Source organism: Notolepis coatsorum (genome assembly GCF_963971535.1).
Source record: "Notolepis coatsorum genome assembly, chromosome: 1".
Taxonomy (NCBI): Eukaryota; Metazoa; Chordata; class Actinopteri; order Aulopiformes; family Paralepididae; genus Notolepis; species Notolepis coatsorum.
In genome coordinates, this window is record NC_140165.1 from 252,657,987 (window position 1) to 252,676,488 (window position 18,502).

Sequence of the window (18,502 nt, forward strand, 5' to 3'; positions counted from 1 at the left end):
CTGTACGAGGCGCTGAAGGGGAAGAGAGCCAACGATGACGTGGGCTGGTCCCCGGAGCGGGTCCAGGCATTCGAGGGCTCTAAGGCTGCCCTTGCCAACGCCGCCATGCTGGCACACCCATCTCCTGCTGCTCCTATAGCCCTCACCACCGATGCCTCCGATTATGCAGTAGGTGCGGTGTGCGAGCTGTGGGTGGCTGGCACCTGGCAGCCTCTGGCCTTCTTCAGTAGGAAGCTGCGCGACAACGAGAGGAAGTATAGTACATTCGACAGGGAGCTCCTGGCCCTCTTCCTCGCCATACGTCACTTCAGGTTCTTGCTGGAGAGCCGAGAGTTCACAGTTTTTGTTGACCACAAGCCCCTAACGTTTGCCATGGCCAAGACCACAGAGCCATGGTCGGGGCGGCAGCAGCGCCAACTTTCCGCCATATCGGAGTTCACTACCGACATCCAGCATGTAGCCGGTAAAGACAACCAGGTGGCAGACTGCCTCTCCCGGGCGCGCGTCAGCCCTGTGCACCTGGGCATCGACTATGCTGCCATGGCTGCTGACCAGCTCACCGACTCAGACCTTCAGGCGTTCAGGACGGCTGTGACAGGACTTCGACTTGAGGATGTGGTGTTTCACGACAGCGGCGCCACGCTCCTCTGTGACGTCTCCACTGGCCAGCCCCGCCCCATGGTTCCAACTGACTGGCGCCACCGGGTATTTGACACCATTCATGCCCTTTCACACCCTGGGGTAAAGGCATCGGTCAAGTTGGTAGGGGCCAAGTTCGTCTGGCCGGGCCTTAGGAAGGACGTAAAGTATGGGCGGCCTCCTGTGTGGCGTGCCAGCGTGCCAAGGTACATCGTCACACTAAGGCCCCCCTGGAGCCGTTTCTCATTCCAGAGAGGCGGTTTGACCATGTCCACGTGAACCTAGTGGGCCCACTTCCCCCGTCTCAGGGTTTCACACACCTCCTCACTATGGTGGACAGGACCACCAGGTGGCCGGAGGTTGTTCCCCTGTCATCAACAACGGCTGCGGAGGTGGCTCGGGCGTTTATTTTCGGCTGGGTCACTCGGTTTGGCACGCCATTGGACCTGACTTCGGACAGGGGATCCCAGTTCACTTCTGAGCTGTGGAGCACCGTGGCTGAGAGACTTGGGGTGAAACTCCATCGTACCACAGCATACAACCCAAAGGCCAACGGCATGTGTGAGCGTTTTCACAGATCCATGAAGGCCGCTCTCCGGGCCACGCTCACAGACGGCAACTGGGTCGACCGTCTTCCGTGGGTCATGTTGGGCCTGCGTACTGCCCCTAAGGAGGACCTGCAGGCCTCTTCAGCCAAATTGGTTTTTGGTCAACCGCTGAGGGTCCCAGGGGAGTTCCTTCCTGGTTCCTCTGCCCCTTGGTCCACTACAGCTCACCGATCTGCCTTCCAGGACGCAGCGAGGGTGTTTGCCCCAGTTCCCACACATCACTGCCTTCCCCAGTCCTACATTCCTAAGGACCTGATGACTGCGAGGTATGTGTTCATCCGTCATGATGCCCACCGTTCTCCACTGCAGGCTCCCTATGACGGGCCCTTCCGCGTCCTCGAGCCGGGCCCCAAGTACTTTGTGGTGGACATGGGGGGGAATAAGGAGCAGATCTCAGTCGATCGTCTTAAGCCTGCTCATGTGGTCCCAAACGGGCCAGTGGAGCTGGCTCAGCCCCGGCGCCGGGGCCGGCCACCCAAGTCTTCCCCTGTCCCATGCCCTCCGGCCGTTGTTATCCCTACCTTTCCACCAACGAAGCCTCGGTGGCGGTGGGGACGGCCCCCTGCCCCTACCCTTACCCTTTCCCCTTCCACGTTCCCTGTGACTGTTAAATACAGTCGTTATGGCCGTGTGGTCAGACCTCCTAAAAGAGACTGAAGACACTGGGTGCACTGTTTTTGGGGGTTTATTGTGTTCAGTTCCGTTTATTTGGTGTTGCACTGAATGTCAATTCTGAATGTTCGGGGGGGGCCTGTGTGGTGGAGGTGTCTCACTTCAGAATGGACACTGATTGAGTGACAGGAGGGAGTTGACTTAAGGGTGTGGCTGTACCTTGGTTCTGTTGGATTTGTTTGGAAGTAAAGTTCAGAGACTCGATACTCCGTCTGCTCGTCTCATTGATTCACTTCCACAATATATTATTTTTTTTATTTTTTTTAATTATCATGTAATCTTTCGCGGGCCGGTCAGAATCATCCCGCGGGCCGTACAATGCCCAGGTCTGGTCTAAAGTGAGTGTTAAGGCGAGTGTTTGTTTATACAGTGAGTGTGTATGCATGTGGATGTGTGTGCAAACACATTGTAAAGCACTTTGGATTAAAGCTGTTATATATAAATGCAGCCATTTACCACTTAGAGTTCTCTCAGGAATCACTCACGTCACCAGTTTAACCCTTTCACTACCACACTACAGAAGGTTAACCTTTCACTACCACACTACAGACGGTTAACCCTTTCACTACCACACTACTTTCACTACCACACTACAGATGGTTAACCGTCTGTAGTGTGGTTGTGAAAGGGTTAACCAGTTATTGTAATGGGTTCAGAGGTGAGTCCAGCTGCAAGAGAGGTTAATAAAGCACAACACAGAAGATAACATACTGAAACTGAACAGCAGGGGGCACTGTGAACACAAATGTAATTTACAGAGTACAATACTAGGGTATAGCTACAATACACAGATGAGTCAGGTCAAGTGTTAATCCCTTTGTGGGAAATCCAAGTAACATAGCAGCATGGGGGAGGGGAGCTACAGGCAGGAGAGGTAATAATAATAATAATAGAACATATAACAAAGTGCAAGTAGTAATGATGATAGTGATAACAGTAGTAGTGAACAGAAGTGGGTGGCAGGATAAGATAAGATATTCCTTTATTGATCCCCTTGGGGAAATTCAGCCATCATGAATGAATGAATGAATGAAAACGTTAGGTTATGACTATAACCAAGTTCTGTTAGTTAGGGGCGATGCTTGGCTTCGCCTTCTGCACTATCTCGCGTACGTGCACGCGTACTGAATAAACCACAAATGTACCTCTAATACCAGTATTAGTCTGACCACACCCCTCATCAGCTTACCTTCATAAGCAGGTGTGTGGTCACCTGCTCTCCTCCTTCCCAAGCTTTCACCACAAGGTGAGGTCAAGGGCTGCAGCGGCCGTCCGAAGCCAAGCATCGCCCCTAACTAACAGAACTTGGTTATAGTCATAACCTAACGTTCTGTATCGTTAGTGGCTTAGCTTGGCTTCGCCTTCTGCACAAGGGAGGCCAAGCGGAGCCACTTGGCTGACAAATACACCCCGCTGACAGCCCCCCAAAACCATCAGAACAGGGAGGGCCGAGCCCCCCCGACCCCCCCTAATGGAGGGTATCCCCCCTATTAGAGGCTTCACGGGAAGGCGACGGACCCGACCGTGCGAAGAGCTCTCAAGCAACTTAACGCACAGGGTGAGCAGACCGTGGCTTGACCCACGACTACACACACGCACAACCCGCATGCCACCCGGGAACGAACGGAGGAACAACCTCGTTACTGCCCCCAGAATCACGGGGTCAAGGGCAAACCCAACCCCGTGGCAAGGCCGTAGCAGCGGAGCACGAAGGAAGACCCAGACCCACCAAAAGGACTGGACTCCCTGGAATGGGGGCCCGGAGAAGTCCATGATGCCAGCATCAAGACCCCACCAGGTGGGCACGTAGTGCCCCGCCCCCCACATCGCCAGCGTATTCGGACAAAGGCCCCTCAGTTACTGCACCTGGTATTCCCAGGCGGAACCAACCAGGCCAGTAAGCCGAGCGGGCCCCGTCCCCCCAATAGTACACCGCCTGGCACACTGACCCTGCAGAATAGGCAGTCAGCATGGCCGTAAGCACACAAAAAAGGTTAACCAACGGAAGCAGGCAGCGCACCGGGGAAAAACCAGGCAACAGGCTGTTAACCCTAGCCTGGAGACTGCGGACGAGACAGGCGCCAGAGGGGACAGCTGAACACAGCCGCCCCGGCGGAAGGAGCGTAAGCTGGCGGTGTTGCATGACCAAGCCTCCATTTAACAACCCCCACCCAGAGGGGTCGAGGCAGAGAAGGCTGACACGATTGGCAGACGTCATGAACGTGCAGGGGCACCCTCAACCGGTGAACCCGGGAGTTGACACTGCTCCAACACACCAGGGAATCAACCACCTCGGTGTTACCCAATGCGGTGGTTGTTCCTATAACCCCTCAAGAAAAAACTCCAAAACACACCTGCGGGTATACACCGGCTATACCGCAGTACAAGTGTTTCAGTTTCCAAAAAGGGTTAACCCAGGCCTACGGGTCGCAAACATCACTTCGGACCGGGCCTGGCGGTACGGGAAGCACAGGGTCACCAGAGGAGGTCAAAAAACCACCCCCACAGGCCCCTCTTCGCCATGCGTGAGAGAGGAGCGAAAAACAATGGAGAACCAGCCCCTAAGCACACCGTTCCTGGTATTCCCCGGCGGTCTCCCAACCAAGTACTAACCAGGACCAACCTGTGTAGCGGCCGAGATCCGACGAGATCGAGCGCGTACAGAATGGCATGGCTGTAAGCCATGACGACAGTGCTGAGTAAAAACATACCCAACCAGGGTCTCCATAGCGCTTAACCCTGTGACACCCAGACCGACCTGGCATTTTTCCCCCTGAAAAAAGCCCAAGTCCCTCAGGGTACCAGAACAGCAGATCTGCATCCCCGGCGGACAACGGGTTCAACTGATCTGGACCAGCGTGACCAGAACCAGTCCCGTGCCCTAACCACGCCGACATGCCCCAGGAAAAGGGCAGATATGCGTGTTGATCTTAACATGAAAAGAAGGCGCCACCCAGACGTCGGGACGAACCGCGCCTGGTGGCCCACCCCAAGGGCGTGAGACCCCACTACATATGTTCAGATCCATCCCGTCATCATCCCCCAGACATGAACGAGGATCCGTCGACAACCCACCCAGGTCATGGGATGTGGTCGCCGGAAGAGGAAAAACCCCCATCTCAGTTGCTTTATAAAAACGCTGTTTCAACCACAAGCAACTAAGGCGTGCCAGTCAATCGCCTGTTTACAGCGAGCTAGCACTATACGTGCGTCGGGACACACCCCCATCAATGAACAGGCTATTTAGACCTGCCATTGAATCCCCAAGGCGCCCAGGGGAACGACAAGAGGGGTGTGACACTCCCTAACTCCAACACTTCTGGAATAGAAAGAAGGAAGCATCAACAGTATGTATCCCAGTCTACACAGCCGGGGTAAAAAATGTTCACATTTTTACATCCCACCACCCTCCCATAGGAAAGAGACGGGGATCCCCAGAGAGACTTCCCACGCGAGCTGTACAGATTGAAAAGAATATATTGCACCTTGAGCCATGTAAAAAACTGGTTTTAGGGCCTCCGGGGAAGAGGCACCGAACCCATACACACTCAATAAACGAATTGAATCGAATATACATACAATAGAAAAGGACCCTTCTAGAGGGTCCACTCACTTTGACAATCTGAGGAGGAAGGCTCTGTACTCTGATGGAGGCTTCCTCACATGGATCACATGGAAGAAGGAGTCCGAACTCACAGAAGGCCTGAGTAGGCGCTTGGTGAGGAGGAGCCCTGACCACCCCCCCTGAAAACAGATCCATCACATGGACCTGAACAGCACACGGAAGTCCTACCAACAGAGACGCGCACGGTGACGTACTCTATGGCGGGGGAATTCCTGCGGTGCACACGCCCAATATACCAGGCCGTGGGACCAGGAACTCCCTCCCCCCCCCCCCCCCCCCCCCCCCCGTAACGTGCCGAACCGCCACGTGACGGGAACCTTGAAGGACAGGGGGTGTACCCCTGGCCGACAGACAATGGGGAGAGGAAAGGTTACCAGTTCACCCCTTTACGACCCCACACCCATGATACGACGTAACGACAAAAAGAGAATATGACACAGTCATAGTCAGCTCTATGAAGCGTTTCACAGCTCCACACAGCGCACGAGCTAACCTGCTATCTGATTTTTACTAAGGAAAAACACAGAATAGAGAGGGCTCTAAGAACCCCGGTCCAACATACACATGTGCTTCTGTGGCCAGTACAACCCAGTTGTAGGTCACATGACACACACAACCCATCATCATCACAATGAGAGAATACATCATTCTTGATTAGTATCGACCACAGGCCTTGCTAAACACACATGACAGCAACCAAACCAATTTCCCTTTAGGAAATAAGTTTCTCCAGCAGATTTAGCACAACCTCAGCAATCAAGCTGAGAGTTACATCGTATCCCTACCACACAAAAGACACAATTAATGCACAACATGTCTGATAGGAGGTGATAAAGTCCCCAGGGAACCGGGGGGGGAAAAACACAATCCTCCTATTTTACCCTCAATACGGCCAGTTAAAACAGGAAAACCTGTTAATGTGTGAACTCACTGTCCATTGTCATTACAGTCTGAGAAAGAACATTCTTTTACTCACTCGTCACCAAGCATAGCTTCATAGGTTAGTTGCCTTAGTAGTGAGTACACGGTACACATAAACACCATGATGTTTCTCACACAACAACCAGATCAATACATCACGACCTGCACGGAGAAGCTACTGCCAGTGACAAAAACAGCTCACACACAACCCGCAACGTATCTCAAATGCATTGCAACAACACACGTTTTGGGAAAAAACACCGTCATTCACAATACATTTAGCAAGGTAAAACCAGAAGACGTGTTATGAGGGTCTGGCCAACCCCGTACCTGCCCGGAACGCAGATCAGCGAAGTGCAGTCACAAGCGTCCCGTGTTGTTCGATCCGGGCAGCGTCGCCGCTCCACCAGTCGCTACAGTCCTCTTTGTTGACGCAATCCCCGTCTAGGCTCGGGCAGGGTTGACGAACATCCCCTGTCAAGGATGACGTCGTGGTCAAGAGTGTAAAACATGTTAAAAATCAAAGCACGTTCAACAGAATAGCATCAAGCTAACGGCTGCTCCAGCCGTTCGGGTGCTATCGCTTCCGCTCGCGAGACGCCGATCTACGACGCACGCGATCAGGAGCGAGCTCCCGGCGGCGCGCGAGAAGCCAAGCTCCCCGCGCCAGGCCACCGACCGGCTAACCGTAAGCTATGAACATGTAAACAATGACATAACACTCACCCAGACAGGCCGCCGTTCTGAACCCTCCTCACTTTTTAAGAGAAAAGAGAAAACAAGACGTCAACACCGCTTCACAACGGTGACAATAACACGTCCGGCGGAATCAGCACAGTACCAACTGGCCTGTATAGCTGACTTTGAACATGAATCTGCCGCTATCGCACATTACATGCACATATCCCCTCGTGAAGGAATACTCTCATTTGGATATGAAAGATGGGGTCTTAACACGGTGACAGAGAGAATCCACTCGTCCAGAACACACAGGGATCACCAGTGTCAATGGTCGCGGCCCACTAGTTAAAACTATAATGGTCGCCAGACCAAGGCCTTCTGTCGCCTAGACGGCTAAACAAAGGACCCTAGCCTGGGGCCGGTTTCCATAAACTTTGTCTAGTAGCCCCCATAGCACTAACAGACAAGTGGAGCCCGCCAGCAAACACTACTCACCCAACCTGGAACGCACCGCTCCTCACAACAGCGGCATGTCCGACAGTTCAGCTGTGGCCTGACAGGTTTCACCCCAACAAACACAGCAAGGAACTGCAGTTGAGAAGCATGCAGCGGCGTGCTCCCAATACGAAAACCGGTGGAGGGTTTGTAGAATGATCATCATCTTCTAGACACTCCAGTACGAAGACAATATCGCCGTATTTTCTCGAAAATAGTGAGAGAGAAAATAAAGATATGATGTCAACGTATCCTTGTTTCCCAAGCTGTTCCTAATCCAATTTCTTCCATCATGGTGTCAAGTGTGGGGATCTACCGAGGCACCTCTTCCTTGTGGTGAAAGCGAGAAGGAGGAGAGCAGGTGACCACACACCTGCTTATGAAGGTAAGCTGATGAGGGGTGTGGTCAGACTAATACTGGTATTAGAGGTACATTTGTGGTTTATTCAGTACGCGTGCACGTACGCGAGATAGTGCAGAAGGCGAAGCCAAGCTAAGCCACTAACGATACAGAACTTTATTTAACAGATTGCAGAATGGGTAGAATACAGTACGGCTCAATACATACAATTGTTAAGGGGATGCAGACCTGAGAAAGACGTTTGTCTTGTTTCCATCAGGGTCCCCCATTTTCAATTCATATAGACATTTATGACATACACAACATACATGACATTTATGGCATAGGGACATATAGGTATTTAGTACTGATACATTTGTGACATAACGGTATTCAAATATACAGTACTGTTACCCCTAGATCCTGACAGAGTATATACATATGATGGGGAGGGGACTGTACATTAGGAGGGGGTGGGTGGGTGGGAGGGGGTGGGTGGGTACATTAGGAGGGGGTGGGTGGGTGGGAGGGAAATATACATACGGCGGGGAGGGAATATATACATGCGGTGGGGAGGAGACTGTCTATTAGGAGGTGGTGGGGGTTTTGGGCATTTACGGTGGCCAGTTTCGAATTGCAGCCTCCCGTAGGTGCTCTTTAAGAGCGGTTTTGAATGTGGGCAGGGATTCACATTCCTTTACAGCTTTGGGTAGGGCGTTCCACATTGTTGTGGCATAATTGCGAAACGTGTTTAGTCCCTTGTTTGAGCCGAATCTGGGTTTAACATGATTTGTTGAGCTTCCTCTGGTGTAGTGGTTGTGGTATTCACTGACCTTTGGGAAGTATTTTGACATGTACATGGGCACCCCGGTCGTATAGTGTATCTTGTAGACCAGGCCCATTGCAAGTTGCTGTACTCTGTCGTCTACTCTAAGCCATCCTAGGTTGGCAAAGTGGGCAGGGGTGAGGTGGGTTCTGGGGTTCAGGTCAAGTAGTAGTCTGACCAGTTTGTTTTGTGATGTTTGTAATTTTGTTTTAAGCGCCTTTGAGGTGCTTTGTTTCTAGTTTAGTTTCTTTAATAGTTGTCATACAGAAGTACAGAATACTTTCATACAAAATGCTTCTTACTGTTACGCTCCAGAGACTGTGCTAGACAAGATAGTATCAAACAACATAGTATAGCATGTAATTTAGAAGAAGAAAATGAGGTCACAGTGTTCGGTATAGACATATGTACAATGTTCTGAGTTACCATATACCATATACCATATAATATACAATACTATGCAGTGTACTATGTACAGTACTCTATAGTACAAAGCAGAAATGGGATGAGGTACAATTTAGGTACAATTTACAGTAAGGTGTACGAGTTGTAGTGCAATCCTTCATCAATAAATATAAAGTGTGGGGAGTGGGTGCTACAGTGTGTTTGTTTAAAGTGGGTGTGTGCTATAAAGTGTGTGGAGTGGGTGCTACAGTGTGTTTGTTTAAAGTGAGTGTGTGCGTGTGGATGTGTGTGCTATGTGCGTTTGGTGATTGTTGTTGTGTAGTGTTCATTGTTCGTTTAGCAGCCTGATGGCCTGGGGATAGAAGCTTCTTCTGAGTCTTTCTGTGCTCGCCTTGAGACTCCGGTATCGCTTGCCTGACCGCAGCAGTTCAAAGAGGCAGTTGTTCGGGTGACTGGAGTCTTTAATGATTCTCTTAGCCTTGCCCTTGCAACGCTTGTTGTAAATGTTCTGGAGGGTGGGGAGCCCCCCTCCAATTGTGCGTTCGGCTGAACGTGTCACTCTTTGTAGTCTGCTTCGGTCTTGTGCAGTGCTATTCCCGAACCAGGAGGTGATGTTGCCAGTCAAGATGCTCTCTATTGTACATGAGTAGAAGTTCTTAAGGATCTTCTGACTGACTTGGAACTTCCTTAGGCGCCTGAGGAAGTAGAGGCGTTGTCGTGCCTTCTTCACAACACTGTCAATGTGTGTGGTCCATGTCAAGTCCTCGGATATGTAGGCTCCGAGGTACTTAAAGCTGTTGACTCTCTCAACCGGTGCCCCATCGATGCTGAGGGGGCTGTAGTCCTTGACCCCCGACCTCCTGAAGTCCACAATCATCTCCTTTGTTTTGCTGACGTTCAGGGAGAGGCTGTTTTCCTGGCACCATCCCGCCAGGACCTTGACCTCTTCCAGGTAGGCCCTCTCGTCGTTGGCAGAGATCAGGCCCACCACCACTGTGTCGTCAGCAAATTTGATGATTGTATTGCTACTCCGCTGAGCCACACAGTCGTGTGTGTACAGGGAGTAGAGGAGGGGACTCAGAACACAGCCCTGGGGGGCCCCTATGTTGAGGGTGATGGATGAGGAGGTGCAGTTGCCTGCTCTCACCACCTGGGGTCTGCCAGTCAGGAAGTCCAAGACCCACTGGCAGAGGTCATAGTTCAAGCCCAGGTCCCTGAGCTTGGCTATGAGTATGGAGGGGACTATGGTATTGAATGCCGAGCTGTAGTCGATGAATAGCATTCTCACATAGTTCCCCTGCCTCTTGTCCAGGTGTGATGCTGCTGTGTGCAGCACATGGGCTATGGCGTCCTCCGTGGACCTGTTGGGGCGGTATGCAAATTGCAGGGGGTCCAGGTTGATGGGGAGGGAGGAGCAGATGTAGCCCTTTACTAGCTTCTCAAAGCACTTCATTGCTATGGAGGTGAGAGCTACAGGGCGGTAGTCGTTGAGGCAAGCAGGCTTGGATTTTTTGGGTACAGGGATAATAGTGGACTTCTTCAGGCAGGTGGGGATGACAGCCTGTTCTAAGGACAGGTTAAATATGTCAGTGAATACTGGGGCCAGTTGGTCGGCACAGACTTTTAGGACGCGGCCGGGGATGCCGTCCGGACCTGCTGCCTTCCTGATATTCACTTTTTTAAAGGTCCGCCTCACCTCATGCTCTGTTACCCTGAACACTGCGTCTCCATCAGCAGCCGACCCCCCCCCCCCCCCCCCATTGCCGTGGCTTGTGGGCTGGTGTTGTTATTACCAGCATCAAACCTCGCATAGAAGGTATTGAGGTCATTTGCTAAGGAGATGTCACTGTTCAGTTTGAGGGAGGCGCCTTTGTAGTCTGTCATCGTTTTGAGCCCCTGCCACATAGCTCTAGAGTCAGCTTGTTCAAACTGGAGTTCAATTTTATCCCTGTAGCGCCGTTTGGCCTCTGTCACTGTCCTCCTTACGTTGTATCGCGCAACCTTGTGGTCATTCATGTTGCCTGCCACTAGGCCGTCGTTGTATGCTTTGGTGCGCTCTCTCAGAGCTTCACGGACGGATTTGTCTACCCAGGGTTTTTGATTTGGGTAAACTCTCATTTTGGTAGTGGGGATTGTTTCTTCCACCAAAGTACAAACATAGTCCAGCACTGTCTCCGTGTAGACATTAATGTTATCTGTGTCGCGGAACACGTTCCAGTCTGTGCAGTCAAACGCAGCCTGGAGCGTCTCCTCTGACGTCAAATCCCATTTCTGCACCTCTCGCGAGACTACAGGAGTACTTTTGATTCTCTGTTTGTACTTTGGTGAAAGAAAAATGGACGCGTGATCTGATTTACCAAAGCCACTATCAGAATGAGCCTTGTAGCCACCTTTAAATTGCGTGTAACAGTGATTTAGGATGTTACCGCCTCTGGTGTTGCAAGTCACATGCTGATAGAAGTCAGGTAATACCTTTCTCAGATTGGCGCTATTGAAATCACCCAGCACTAAAATGGCGGCGTTAACGTTCGCCGCTTGTATTCTATTTACCTCGTCGTAGAGTCTGGAGAGCGCAACGTTGTTACTGGCTTGCGGTGGAATATACACTCCGATCAGGACGATCGCCGTTAACTCCCTCGGGAGGAAGAAAGGACGACACTTGATGGTTATATATTCCAGGTCTGGGCAGCAGTGGTTGGATAATTCCTTCACGTTAGTTGGATCGCTCCAATTGTTGTTAAACATGAAGGCTATTCCACCTCCCCGCTGTTTAACGGACTCTGCTGTACGATCCTTGCGGTGGATAAAGAAGTGTTCGGCCGGTTGGATTGCGTGGTCTGGTACGTCCGGCGTGAGCCACGTTTCGGTGAAGCAGAGAACGTTGCAGTCCCTAACGTCTCTTTGGTATTGAATCCTTGCTCGGATATCGTCCAGTTTATTGTCAATTGATTATACTGGGTAATGGCGTTCGGTGGCGTCTGGATCTCAGCCTGTTACGGATCCCAGCTCTCTTCCCACGCCGTCTGGTTCCTTTGTTCCTGGGAGGATCTGGTCCCATTTTCCTGAGAATCTCCTCAGGCCATTGTTGCGGTTCGGAAAGCTGGTCCAGTGAGTAATCCAATCGGTAACTTTCCCGTAATCCGATGTCTATAAGTGACTGACGGTCATACACATTAAATGCACCTACTGTTGGTACAGACAAAACTCTTAAAACTATAAATATTAACAAAAGTAAGCACAGTCTCGACGGAGCGAACAGAAAGGCAGCCGGTCGGAGCAGCGCCATTCTCTAAGGGGTACCTTTGGTACCATGAGGTGCACGCATAGTCATAGTACCCTTGAATGAGTGCTCCTGCCAGAGTCTTCAGGGTATTCTTGTTTACCAGAGAGGAGATCCGGTACAAGAATCTAGTTCGTTGGTTGACTTTTTTTATTACATTGGATGCCATTTTGTCACAGGAAAGATTTGCCTCTAGGATGGAACCCAGGTAGGTAATTTCGTCTTTCCTTGTGACAATATTGTCACCCACTGTAACTGAGAATCCGTCGGTCTTGCTGAGTTTGTTATTTGAACCGAAGAGAATGGACTCTGTTTTGCCCATGTGTAATGACAGTTTGTTATCAGCGAGCCATATGCAGATTTTGCCTAGTTCCGTGTGGGAGGGGGGGGGGGGGGGTGGGGGGGGGTACAGATAGTAGAAGACATACAGGTACAGGTCACAGAATTATAGTACAGTGGAGAAGTAAAAATAAAAATTGAATAAAAAGGCAGTGTAAACAATATAACAATATAATTAACTCTGGACATGCGCATAATGGACAACAAGGTGCGAGATGAGGGTATGCATGCCCTCTCAGTTATATTTGCCCTACAATAAATAGTTACAATATATAATCTAATAATCAAAATTTAATCTAATATATAATCTAAAATAAATGAAATGCTAGATGCTTCAATCAGACGCTGACATGGTCAAGCGTGGACAGAATGCTGAACTTTTACACCAAAAGAAGATAATATCCACGCTATTTAGCTTGATTAATAATTGGATATTCATTATTTCACAAGAGGAAAGCATCTAAACCAAAGATTATAAACGTAATGATGTATTTGTGTATCTTTTCGTGACCCCCCCCCCCCCCCCCCCCCCCCCCCTCTCCTCCAGGGTGAGCCCGGTTACCCCGGCTACGATGGAATCCCCGGAATTGTGGGCTTTCCAGGGAACGAGGGTCACCCGGGAACGACAGGACCCAAGGTAGGGACCTCTGTCTCTCTGTCTCTACAGGACACAAGGTAGGGACCTCTGTCTCTTTGTCTCCACTAGACCCAAGGTAGGGACCTCTGTCTCTCTGTCTCTACAGGACCCAAGGTAGGGACCTCTGTCTCTCTGTCTCTACAGGACACAAGGTAGGGACCTATGTCTCTCTGTCTCTACAGGACACAAGGTAGGGACCTCTGTCTCTCTGTCTCTACAGGACACAAGGTAGGGACCTCTGTCTCTCTGTCTCTACTGGACCCAAGGTAGGGACCTCTGTCTCTCTGTCTCTACAGGACCCAAGGTAGGGACCTCTGTCTCTCTGTCTCTACAGGACACAAGGTAGGGACCTCTGTCTCTCTGTCTCTACAGGACACAAGGTAGGGACCTCTGTCTCTCTGTCTCTACTGGACCCAAGGTAGGGACCTCTGTCTCTCTGTCTCTACAGGACACAAGGTAGGGACCTCTGTCTCTCTGTCTCTACGGGACACAAGGTAGGGACCTCTGTCTCTTTGTCTCCACTAGACACAAGGTAGGGACCTCTCTCTCTTTGTCTCTACATGACACAAGGTAGGGACCTCTGTCTCTCTGTCTCTACAGGACACAAGTTAGGGACCTCTGTCTCTCTGTCTCTACAGGCCACAAGGTAGGGACCTCTGTCTCTTTGTCTCCACTAGACACAAGGTAGGGACCTCTGTATCTCTGTCTCTACGGGACCCAAGGTAGGGGACCTCTCTCTCTTTGTCTCTATATGACACAAGGTAGGGGACCTCTGTTTTCTCTGTCTCTACAGGACACAAGGTAGGGACCTCTGTCTCTCTGTCTCTACGGGACCCAAGGTAGGGACCTCTGTCTCTCTGTCTCTCTGTCTCTACAGGACACAAGGTAGGGACCTCTGTCTCTCTGTCTCTACAGGACACAAGGTAGGGACCTCTGTCTCTCTGTCTCTACTGGACACAAGGTAGGGACCTCTGTCTCTCTGTCTCTACAGGACACAAGGTAGGGACCTCTGTCTCTTTGTCTCCACTAGACACAAGGTAGGGACCTCTCTGTCTCTCTGTCTCTACTGGACACAAGTAGGGACCTCTGTCTCTCTGTCTCTACTGGACACAAGGTAGGGACCTCTGTCTCTCTGTCTCTACAGGACACAAGGTAGGGACCTCTGTCTCACTCTCTCTACGGGACACAAGGTAGGGACCTCTGTCTCTTTGTCTCCACTAGACACAAGGTAGGGACCTCTCTCTCTTTGTCTCTACATGACACAAGGTAGGGACCTCTGTCTCTCTGTCTCTACTGGACACAAGGTAGGGACCTCTCTCTCTTTGTCTCTACATGACACAAGGTAGGGACCTCTGTTTCTCTGTCTCTACAGGACACAAGGTAGGGACCTCTGTCTCTCTGTCTCTACGGGACCCAAGGTAGGGACCTCTGTCTCTCTGTCTCTCTGTCTCTACAGGACACAAGGTAGGGACCTCTGTCTCTCTGTCTCTACAGGACACAAGGTACGGGACCTCTGTCTCTCTGTCTCTACTGGACACAAGGTAGGGACCTCTGTCTCTCTGTCTCTACAGGACACAAGGTAGGGACCTCTGTCCTCTTTGTCTCCACTAGACACAAGGTAGGGACCTCTGTCTCTCTGTCCTCTACTGGACACAAGGTAGGGACCTCTGTCTCTCTGTCTCTACTGGACACAAGGTAGGGACCTCTGTCTCTCTGTCTCTACAGGACACAAGGTAGGGACCTCTGTCTCACTCTCTCTACGGGACACAAGGTAGGGACCTCTGTCTCTTTGTCTCCACTAGACACAAGGTAGGGACCTCTCTCTCTTTGTCTCTACATGACACAAGGTAGGGACCTCTGTCTCTCTGTCTCTACTGGACACAAGGTAGGGACCTCTGTATCTCTGTCTCTACGGGACCCAAGGTAGGGACCTCTGTCTCTCTGTCTCTATAGAACACAAGGTAGGAACCTCTGTCTCTCTGTCTCTACATGACACAAGGTAGGGACCTCTGTCTCTCTGTCTCTACGGGACCCAAGGTAGGGACCTCTGTCTCTCTGTCTCTACGGGACCCAAGGTAGGGACCTCTGTCTCACTGTCTCTACGGGACCCAAGGTAGGGACCTCTGTCTCACTGTCTCTACAGGACACAAGGTAGGGACCTCTGTCTCACTGTCTCTACGGGACCCAAGGTAGGGACCTCTGTCTCTCTGTCTCTACGGGACCCAAGGTAGGGACCTCTGTCTCTCTGTCTCTATGGGACCCAAGGTAGGGACCTCTGTCTCTCTGTCTCTATAGGACACAAGGTAGGAACCTCTGTCTCTCTGTCTTTCTGTCTCTCTGTCTCTATGGGACCCAAGGTAGGGACCTCTGTCTCTCTGTCTCTACAGGACACAAGGTAGGGACCTCGGTCTCTTTGTCTCCACTAGACACAAGGTAGGGACCTCTGTCTCTTTGTCTCTACAGAACACAAGGTAGGGACCTCTGTCTCTCTGTCTCTACATGACCCAAGGTAGGGACCTCTGTCTCTCTGTCTCTACGGGACCCAAGGTAGGGACCTCTGTCTCTCTGTCTCTCTGTCTCTACTGGACCCAAGGTAGGGACCTCTGTCTCTCTGTCTCTCTGTCTCTATAGGACACAAGGTAGGGACCTCTGTCTCTCTGTCTCTACATGACCCAAGGTAGGGACCTCTGTCTCTCTGTCTCTACATGACCCAAGGTAGGGACCTCTGTCTCTCTGTCTCTACAGGACACAAGGTAGGGACCTCTGTCTCTCTGTCTCTACGGAACACAAGGTAGGGACCTCTGTCTCTCTGTCTCTACGGAACACAAGGGACCTCTGTCTCTCTGTCTCTATAGGACACAAGGTAGGGACCTCTGTCTCTCTGTCTCTATAGGACACAAGGTAGGGACCTCTGTCTCTCTGTCTCTATAGGACACAAGGTAGGGACCTCTGTCTCTCTGTCTCTATAGGACACAAGGTAGGGACCTCTGTCTCTCTGTCTCTACTGGACACAAGGTAGGGACCTCTGTCTCTCTGTCTCTACAGGACACAAGGTAGGGACCTCTGTCTCTTTGTCTCCACTAGACACAAGGTAGGGACCTCTGTCTCTCTGTCTCTACTGGACACAAGGTAGGGACCTCTGTCTCTCTGTCTCTACTGGACACAAGGTAGGGACCTCTGTCTCTCTGTCTCTACAGGACACAAGGTAGGGACCTCTGTCTCACTCTCTCTACGGGACACAAGGTAGGGACCTCTGTCTCTTTGTCTCCACTAGACACAAGGTAGGGACCTCTCTCTCTTTGTCTCTACATGACACAAGGTAGGGACCTCTGTCTCTCTGTCTCTACTGGACACAAGGTAGGGACCTCTGTATCTCTGTCTCTACGGGACCCAAGGTAGGGACCTCTGTCTCTCTGTCTCTATAGAACACAAGGTAGGAACCTCTGTCTCTCTGTCTCTACATGACACAAGGTAGGGACCTCTGTCTCTCTGTCTCTACGGGGCCCAAGGTAGGGACCTCTGTCTCTCTGTCTCTACGGGACCCAAGGTAGGGACCTCTGTCTCACTGTCTCTACGGGACCCAAGGTAGGGACCTCTGTCTCACTGTCTCTACAGGACACAAGGTAGGGACCTCTGTCTCACTGTCTCTACGGGACCCAAGGTAGGGACCTCTGTCTCTCTGTCTCTACGGGACCCAAGGTAGGGACCTCTGTCTCTCTGTCTCTCTGTCTCTATGGGACCCAAGGTAGGGACCTCTGTCTCTCTGTCTCTATAGGACACAAGGTAGGAACCTCTGTCTCTCTGTCTTTCTGTCTCTCTGTCTCTATGGGACCCAAGGTAGGGACCTCTGTCTCTCTGTCTCTACAGGACACAAGGTAGGGACCTCGGTCTCTTTGTCTCCACTAGACACAAGGTAGGGACCTCTGTCTCTTTGTCTCTACAGAACACAAGGTAGGGACCTCTGTCTCTCTGTCTCTACATGACCCAAGGTAGGGACCTCTGTCTCTCTGTCTCTACGGGACCCAAGGTAGGGACCTCTGTCTCTCTGTCTCTCTGTCTCTACTGGACCCAAGGTAGGGACCTCTGTCTCTCTGTCTCTCTGTCTCTATAGGACACAAGGTAGGGACCTCTGTCTCTCTGTCTCTACATGACCCAAGGTAGGGACCTCTGTCTCTCTGTCTCTACATGACCCAAGGTAGGGACCTCTGTCTCTCTGTCTCTACAGGACACAAGGTAGGGACCTCTGTCTCTCTGTCTCTACGGAACACAAGGTAGGGACCTCTGTCTCTCTGTCTCTACGGAACACAAGGGACCTCTGTCTCTCTGTCTCTATAGGACACAAGGTAGGGACCTCTGTCTCTCTGTCTCTATAGGACACAAGGTAGGGACCTCTGTCTCTCTGTCTCTATAGGACACAAGGTAGGGACCTCTGTCTCTCTGTCTCTCTGTCTCTATAGGACACAAGGTAGGGACCTCTGTCTCTCTGTCTCTACATGACCCAAGGTAGGGACCTCTGTCTCTCTGTCTCTACATGACCCAAGGTAGGGACCTCTGTCTCTCTGTCTCTACAGGACACAAGGTAGGGACCTCTGTCTCTCTGTCTCTACGGAACACAAGGTAGGGACCTCTGTCTCTCTGTCTCTACGGAACACAAGGGACCTCTGTCTCTCTGTCTCTATAGGACACAAGGTAGGGACCTCTGTCTCTCTGTCTCTATAGGACACAAGGTAGGGACCTCTGTCTCTCTGTCTCTATAGGACACAAGGTAGGGACCTCTGTCTCTCTGTCTCTATAGGACACAAGGTAGGGACCTCTGTCTCTCTGTCTCTACATGACCCAAGGTAGGGACCTCTGTCTCTCTGTCTCTACATGACCCAAGGTAGAGACCTTGTATTGAATGTTGAGACTGAAGACAGTTTAGGACGAACAGTGTTGCTAAATTAAATTCCATTATGTTTCCTCTTTAATCCACAGGGACATCTGGGAGCATCTGGGATAGGAGGACCTAAAGGCTCGCGGGTACGAACCTTTACA

The 18,502-nt window shown here is 51.2% G+C and overlaps 1 protein-coding gene across 1 annotated transcript in view; it reads left to right on the forward strand.

Moving 5' to 3' along the window:
- The window catches only part of col4a3 (collagen, type IV, alpha 3), a gene marked incomplete at its 5' end in the record, with an annotated part of 152,226 nt that overhangs the window by 28,320 nt on the left and 105,404 nt on the right, over positions 1 to 18,502 (forward strand). Inside the window, 2 exon segments of the mRNA XM_084309789.1 lie at positions 13,379 to 13,468; positions 18,443 to 18,487. Coding sequence (XP_084165915.1) covers positions 13,379 to 13,468; positions 18,443 to 18,487 — 135 coding nt within the window.